This window comes from Cupressus sempervirens, chromosome 5, assembly GCF_028749045.1.
Source record: "Cupressus sempervirens isolate cs-2001-9-10 chromosome 5, ASM2874904v1, whole genome shotgun sequence".
Lineage (NCBI taxonomy): Eukaryota > Viridiplantae > Streptophyta > Pinopsida > Cupressales > Cupressaceae > Cupressus > Cupressus sempervirens.
Window position 1 is genome coordinate 1000020521 of NC_143122.1, and position 8729 is coordinate 1000029249.

At 41.3% G+C, this 8729-nt stretch overlaps 1 protein-coding gene across 1 annotated transcript; it reads left to right on the top strand.

Annotated features, from left to right (window-relative positions):
• Positions 1-290: 290 nt before the first annotated feature.
• On the top strand, positions 291-2512 carry LOC149559287 (CBL-interacting protein kinase 18-like). Its single transcript, XM_089833206.1, has 2 exons — positions 291-427; positions 807-2512. Exon 2 carries the CDS (start codon positions 1056-1058, stop codon positions 2364-2366), a length of 1311 nt encoding a protein of 436 aa, XP_089689332.1. The 5' UTR covers positions 291-427; positions 807-1055; the 3' UTR covers positions 2367-2512.
• The last annotated feature ends 6217 nt before the right edge of the window (positions 2513-8729 follow it).

Consider the following 8729-nt stretch of genomic DNA (forward strand, 5'->3'; position numbering starts at 1 on the left):
AGGAAAAACAATTTGGCACACTACAAAAAACTCATGACTACACGACTAATCAAAATATTTCTCAAGTAGGTACCTCCTCAAATACCTTCCACGCATCGATAACAAATGAAAGGCACCCTAGTGAGCACGCCTCTTAGCGTGAAAGAAAAGAAAATATTGCGCTGCTGATGCAACCGTATGGCACGTAATGTACACGTCAGCATTCTTGACGATTCGCAATGGACCCCTAAAAAGAGGTGCAGCTTAGCTGAACGTTCCTAACGCAAATTCGTTGTAAGACAGCATCCCTGATCGTAATTTCCACGCGCTTATCTCAAACAACATTTGACTGAGCTGCACGCCACGTGGCAGACAAAGACGGGTCCTTTGCGGCTATAAAATGATGTGAGGCAATGCGTCCGGTGCCGGTTCGGATCATACAGACGCAGTAAGTACTGTTTTCCTGGTTCTGATCTCTGCTTAATTAGTGTCAGGGTTTTAAAGATTTAAACTTTTTTGTTCAGTGACTCTGATTATTAGGGTTTCCAGGGTTTGAATTCATTGCTTTGTCTGCTGATTTGTTGATGATGTCAGATTCTTAGCGATTTATAATTTTTGATCCTCTCAATTCTGAATTTTTTCATCAATCTTTTGAATCCTAGATAAAATCAATATTTTAGATCCGAGATCAAATTGTGTGAGCTGTCGCATCATTATTTTGAATCCGACATCAAATTTGTTTGAGCTTTTGCATCAATATGTTGGATCTGTCATCAGAAATAACAGGGAGCTAAAATTGCAAGATCTGATTTATTTGCGGCCTGCAGGGCATCTGTAGGTAGCCTGGCGTGGAACGCTGCAAGATGTGCTTAACGGCACCGGACCGGTCGGCCTGTTCATTGTTCACAGGTCATTTCACCATTATTATTGAAGAAAACCGCTGTAGAAGAAGCTTCACAGCGCTAAGAGCAGTTCCGCGGGAACTGAGCTACCGCGGTGAGACTCGTACTCCCGATCTCTTACATCGCGGAGACGGCTGAGGGATTCGAACTCGCGATCTCTCTTCCGGTACAAAAATGGACAAAATGATGAAAGGGAATCTCAAGGAGAATATTCTCCTGGGGAAGTACAAGATGGGCCGTTTCCTCGGGCAGGGCAACTCCGCCAAGGTGTATTGTGCGAAGAACATCAAGACGGGTGACAGCGTGGCAGTGAAAGTGATGGACAAGGAGAGCATCACACGTGTCGGGATGATGGAGCAGATCAAGCGAGAGATTTCTATCATGCGATTGGTCCGTCACCCGAACATTGTCCAGCTGTACGAGGTGATGGCCAGCAAGGCAAAGATTTACTTCGTCATGGAGTACGTCAAGGGAGGTGAGCTGTTCAACAAAGTGTCCAAAGGGAAAAAGCTCAGGGAGGACATGGCACGCAAGTATTTCCAGCAGCTGATCAGCGCCGTCGATTTCTGCCACAGCCGCGGGGTCTACCACCGCGATCTCAAGCCTGAGAATCTGTTAGTCGACGAGAACGGCAATGTCAAAGTCTCCGACTTCGGCCTCAGCGCGTTGCCAGATCAGCTCCGTCAGGACGGGCTTCTGCACACGACATGTGGCACGCCTGCCTACGTGGCACCTGAAGTCATCCTAGGCAAGGGCTACGATGGTGCCAAGGCGGACATCTGGTCATGTGGCGTCATCCTATTCGTCCTTCTCGCTGGGTACCTTCCCTTCCACGATGCCAACCTGGTATTGCTCTATAAAAAAATATACAAAGCCGAATATAAATTTCCAACTTGGATCTCGCGTGACGTCAGGAGAATCATAGCGAATATTCTTATCCCGGATCCGCGTGCACGCGTCAGCATCCCGCAGCTCACGGAGACCGCGTGGTTTAGAAAGGACTTGAAGTACGAGACTGCCCAGGTCACATCTGATGACATGGACAGGAACATTGATGACGTGGACTCTGCGTTGGAGTCCAAGCCGACGTGTCTCAACGCTTTCGACATTATAGCGCTTTCCGGGGGGTTGGATCTGTCGGGTCTGTTTGTTGACAAGGCTGTAAAGCGGGAGGCGCATTTCACGTCGAAACAGTCAGCGTCCAGCATAGTGTCCAGGCTGGAGGAGATTGCCACGCTGTCGAAGTTTCGGGTGAAGAGAAAGGAAGGGAAGGTGAATATGCAGGGGTCGGAACGAGGGCGGAAGGGACAGCTGGCAATAGCGGCTGAGGTGTTTGAGGTGGCACCTTCGTTGTGCGTTGTGGAGGTGAAGAAGGCCAGGGGTGACACGCTGGAATATAATAAGTTTTGCAGCCAAGATTTGAGGCCTGGCTTGAAAGATATCGTGTGGGCTTGGGAAGGGGATGATGTTCAAGTTGAGGCTTGATATTCTATGGTATATTTACCTAGGGGGGCTTTGTGCATACTTGGGAGCTTCTTGTAATATAATGCGAGCGGGTGGAAAATAATTTATATTTTTTATGCTTAATAATAAATAATAATATGGTGTTATTAAACATCATTTTTTTCTTATTTTAAATGTCGTTCATAATTTTTAAATTATTAGAAAGATTAATGTACAAATCAATTTTAAATATTTATGGAATATTAATCTTTTAAGTTTACTTTCTATATCTATTTTAAAAATATTTGTATATCATTTTAAATTTAAGATAATTCTAATCTATAATATTTGTTGTTATAAAGTACAAATATTTAAATTAACTAAAACAATAAATAAATTAATAATATAATTTATTTTTATCAAATGTGTCATTAAGTTTTATTAAATTGTCACATAGTAGGATTGTAAGTTTATATGCCAAAGCAAATATGTATTGATTTTAGCAATTCTTTATGAAACTAAATGTACTAAAGGGTCAAAAGGTAACATTGATGGAAAAATATAGTGAGAAAGGAAGATGACTTAGAGGAGGGGATATGAAAGCAAAATAGGAGCTATAGAGGTGACAATCTATGTCAACTAACAATAATATATTCTTATACAAATAAGAATAATCAAAAGGTTCTCAAAGCAAAAAGTCACTAAGGCCCCAATGAGGTGTGATAATAAAAAATAATAAAATAAGGTGGGTTTGGGTTTCTAGATCAAGGGAAATGAATATAGTTTAAAGGAAACAAAATCTAAGATCTTTGTGTTTTATTATTAATGTTGAAGCTAATATGAAGGAAAGCTCATTATGGATCCATATTAGTAAGTACCTCATGAATAATGATCAACAAAGATTTTTGAAGAGATGGGAAATGCTCTTGAAGAGTTTTTACACAATTCCTTTGTAATAAAAGATGAGAAATTATAATATATGTAAAGATATGTGTAAAGATAGACTCAAGCAAACTAATTTGAGTAGTCACCAAATTGTGCTCTTTGTTAGGTTCATGGCCAAGAGGAGATACTCCAATCTGCCTTGTTTCAACTAAATGCCAAATAGCCTTTCAAGATCTCATATGAAAGAAACACCTAGAAAGCATCTTCAAAACCTATATTATAGCATCATCTAATCTTTTAGAAATAAATGTAAAACAAGAACCAAGATGAATTTATGATAATGGTAATGATCAAACTGCTATAAAAAAACATTTGAATATGCTTAAGGTTATCTTTCAAACCTATAAGAAGGGACTTAACAAACAGGCTTACAAAATGTCAAGTGATCATTCCAAGGAGTTATTTATAGAGGATTATGTATATGGTCGTACTAGGACAAACCATTTATAGCCATGGAATTAGCAACACTAACCTAGTATAAATAGACAATTGATAGAAGAGATAAAATAACATCATAGATCTATAGAACCTTTTTTCATCAAAATAGTGCACCAATGTCCCTCACAAGGATTTTTGACATGGTTTAACAACCTCCTATGGATTCTATAAGTTGTGTGATTGTATTAGGCATTAATAGGTTGATCTTTGGGTGCAATATCAATCATGACTTGTAAGAAATGGTAAAAGAACTTGGTCACATGTTTGAATCCATGCAGGTCATGGTGAGTAATGATTGGAGGGGGATTATTGGTAGTCCACTAACGCCTCTCAAGGATTTGTAAATTTGTGATAGGATTTAACAACCTCTTTTGGATTCCATAAGTTGTGTGATAGTATCAACATTAATATGTCAATCTTTTGGTGCAATGAAATTATGACTTGCAACTTAAAAGGACTTGAAAGGTAAATTACCAAACTATACACCTAGTTTTAGATTAAGGTAAAAACAGGTTTTGAAGGGACTCGAAACCCTTAACCAAAAAGCAAAAGATATTCAAATAAACACAACCAGGTTTTACAAGGACCTAAAACCTGCAATATAAAAATTACAAAACCAGGTTTTACAAGGACTTGGAACCTAGAGTTTGAACAAAAGGAACAAAAATCAATTAAGAAACCTAGACTAGAGACCAGTTACCAAAACCACCACTAGACCAGAGACCAGTTACCAAAACCAACACCAGCAGCTATTGCAACTCCTTGATCATTTTCACCACCTCCGTAGTGTTTTGGATAATGTCAATAGCAGAACCCCTAGTTGCCTCAGTCACCTTCTTCCTTGAACTCTATCTAGTTCTTTTGCTTGGCCCGCCAGGAGACATGATTTCCTCATTATTTATCTTGCCTAAGCTAGCAGTAGCTGCAAAAATGCTTGAAGTGATATGTTCCATCTTGTTGCCAATCTCTTTGATCAAGAGACAGAGCTCATGTTCATATTCCTTTAGCTTCTGTAGGATATTGCCAACCTAAACTTCCAATTGAATGATCTTAGCCCGATTAGTTTCTTGGTCCTGCTACATCTTTCCCATTCTTTTTTTCAAATTCATTAACTCATTGTACATCCAGGAATCACCTTGGAGAGAGGAGTCTGCCTTGAGCTTGGCAGTTTGAAGGAAAGAAAGCATTGCATCCTTACCAGTTAAGTCATCCTTCTCCTTCCCTGTATCTTCATCCACACTCATAACACCCTTACCAATGAGGTCATCCTTCTCCTTCCCCGTATCTTCCTCCAAATTTTCCTCCCTATCTTTCTGGGGTTTCTCACTTTGGTTTTTATCTTCTTCTCCAACATTTTCCATCCTTATATTTTTATCATCACTTTTCTCAGCCTCGTCCTTTTCAGTCTCATCTTTGCTGCCAGGGTAGCCCTCTAGATTTGAACTAAAGTGTTAGGAACCTGTGTGTTCCTTCTGTTTATTTTGTTAGAGTAGAGTTGTTGGACGCATATGCTTTGTAAGTCGTCCCGTGAGTTTATTTTATTATCCCACATGCGTAGGTAGTATTACTTTTCTAGATCGTACCCAGTATATAAGAATAGGTTGAGGCCCTTGATGGGCACGGACGAATTTATTGTATTGAGCTTGCTCAAAGGAGGTTACCCCCTCGAAGTGGCCTGCGATCAGTAGATTTATTCTGAGTTCTGCTATCACTTTGTATTCTGTTATTTCGAGCATTCTCACGATATTGCTATAAGGAGGTTCTTCTCATCTGGTATCAGAGCACTCTCTTGGGCTCGCTGGGTGGAAATTACATCAAATTTTTTTTTGTCGTGGCCTTCAGGTTCCTCTCACTTCTAATATCTCTTGTTATTGCAATAACTCTTTTCAGTTGTTCTGTCTGTGAGTGAATTTTTCTAAGTCGACTGTTCAGAAAAAAAAAAAAAAAAAAAAAAAGAGTAAAAATTTTTCTGTTTTTTAGTCATAGCTTCCTTGTTTGCTTTCTGTTTCTGCTCATACTTCCGCAGAACGTCTGCAATATCATTTCGCATACTTCCTTCCTTGGCGACCCAACCCCAAATTTTACATATCAAAGCCCTAAATCCCTCATTTATCTAATTTTAGGGTTTGCCCTATCTTTTTCACCTCTCATCCAATCGCCACCAAACTGAGCCACAAGATTCAATTCCTCATTTTGCTCCCTTATCCCCCTTGGACTGTTCGCCTCATTTCGCCTCCCTACCCTTGAAACCCTCATTTTTCTTTTTCCCTTGTCCCCAGATAGTCTCCCACCACCCGTCGAACACCCATTTCCTATATGAGTTTTACCCAAATCCAAGTTTGCCGTAACTAAAAAAGTTTTTGTTTCTCATCTTCTACCCATTTCAAAAAAAAAAAAAAAAAAAAAAAAAAAAAAAAAAAAAAAAAAAACCTTGTTTTATGGTTGTTACGCGTACAGGAGCAAAAATCATGGAAGAGGAAATTGCATCCCTCAAAACCAGACTTCAAGATCTGGATGACAAAATTCTGGGTCTTAACTTTCAGCAGTCAGCCATGAGCCGAAACCATTCAGGAGATACTGGGTCCTCTTCTGGCAATTTTCGTGGACCAAAGCTTGATTTTCCACGCTTCGATGGTTCTGATCCGACTGGATGGATCTATAGGGCAGAGCAGTATTTCAGCTTGCATAATACTTTGGATAACCACAAAGTCTCCCTTGCATCTTTTCATTTGGAACATGAAGCTCTTCAATGGTTCCGTTGGTACATCAAGGCTAATGTAGGCCCAACGTGGAGCGAATTGTGCACCCTCATTTTGGAGCGCTTTGGCCCTAGTTCCTTTGATGATTTCACAGGAGCACTCACTAAACTGCGTCAAACAGGCACTGTAAGAGAATACCAGACAGAATTTGAAAAATTAGCTAATCACACAGAGGGCTTGTCTGATGAATTCTTCCGTAGTTGTTTTGTCAGTGGTCTGAAGGATGCACTTCGCTCAGAAGTCAAAATGTTTCGACCTACTACAATGATGGAAGCCCTTGGGTTGGCTAAGTTAGTGGAAGACAAGATTAGTGCTCTACAACGCTCCAGATCTAATTTTGTTCCATTCAGAAATACAGGTTCTCACAACCCTCCAGTCATACCAGCTCCCAGAACTACTCCGATCAAGCACTTGTCGGAAACAGAGATGCGAGTTAGGCGAGACAAAGGGCTTTGTTATAATTGTGATGAGAAATGGTCTCGGGGCCATAGATGTGTTCAGCAAAAGCTCTATCTCTTGGATGTGGATTCTCCACCGGAACTGGAAGAATATGTAGATGCTCAGGAAACAGTGGATGCTGAGGTTGAGCCTCACCAGCCTGAACCTCCTTCCCCAGAAGCTCCACCAGAGATATCTGTCCATGCTTTGGCAGGAGTCACTACTCCACAAACCATGCGGGTCCAGGGTTTCTTCAAGAAGATCCCTCTTACTATACTCATTGATTCTGGTAGCACTCATAACTTCATTGATCCACGAATAGCCAAACAGGCTAATTGCTTTATCCATCCCTGCTCTAGCTTTGAAGTCATGATTGCCAATGGGGGCACTTTACCTTGTAAAGGGAAATGTCGCAATGTGCGTCTCTCTATTGGAGATTATAACATGCGCTCTGACATGTTTGCCTTACCCTTAGGTGGCTGTGATGTGGTTTTGGGTGCCCAATGGTTACGCACTCTTGGCCCCATTCTCTGGGATTTTGCTGAACTTTGGATGCAGTTTTCAGCCGAGGGGCACCAACACACTTTGAAAGGCTTACAACCAGGGTCTCTCAGCATCATCAGTTCACACCGTATGAAAAAACTTCTTAAGAAGAATTCACATGGTGTCATCGCTCAGCTCCATTCCATTCCGATGCAGCCATCAGCAGTCTCTAGCACTCCTGCCGATCTCCAACACATTTTGGACAAGTATTCTGGTATATTTGCTGAACCTGTGGGATTACCTCCTTCTCGTCCAGAGGACCACCGTATTCAGCTCCTTCCTGGCAGTGTTCCGCCCAACATCAGGCCCTACCGCTACCCATTTCATCAGAAGACCGAAATCGAGATACTTGTCCGTGACTTACTGAAGCAAGGTATTATTCGCCCTAGTACCAGTTCCTTTTCTTCTCCAGTTCTGCTTGTTCGCAAAAAAGATGGGTCATGGCGACTCTGCATTGATTTCCGAGCACTTAATCATCTCACTATAAAGGACAAGTTTCCCATTCCAGTTGTTGATGAACTTCTTGATGAACTTCATGGGGCTCATTTTTTCTCCAAGTTAGATCTTCGTTCTGGGTATCATCAAATTCAGGTTAATGAGGAGGATATACCTAAAACTGCCTTCCGCACACATGATGGTCACTATGAATTTTTAGTCATGCCCTTTGGCCTCACGAATGCTCCTTCAACATTTCAGGCAGTGATGAATAACATATTTCGACCATACCTCCGGAAATTCATTCTGGTCTTCTTTGATGATATCCTCATATATAGCAAAACTTGGGCTGAGCATCTCCATCATCTGGAGCTTGTCTTGCAACTTCTCTCTGATCATCAACTCTGTGCAAAACTATCTAAATGTGTGTTTGGCCAGGAGGAAGTGGAGTATCTCGGGCATATTGTTGCACACCATGGAGTGCGGGTGGATCCTACAAAAATAGATGCCATGAAAACTTGGCCGCATCCTAAAACTCTCAAGAGCCTTCGGGGTTTTTTGGGGTTGACTGGCTACTACCGCAAGTTTGTCAAAGATTACGGGAAAATTGCAGCACCATTGACAGCTCTGTTAAAAAAGGATGCCTTCTCCTGGACCCCTGTTGCTGAGACTGCATTTGAACAACTGAAACAGGCTATGTGCAGTACACCTGTTCTAGCGATGCCAGATTTTTCCAAACCCTTCACTATTGAGAGTGATGCTTGCGGCAATGGATTGGGTGCTGTTCTCCTGCAAGATGACCATCCTATTGCGTTCACTAGCAAAGCCCTCTCTGGTAAGAATCTAG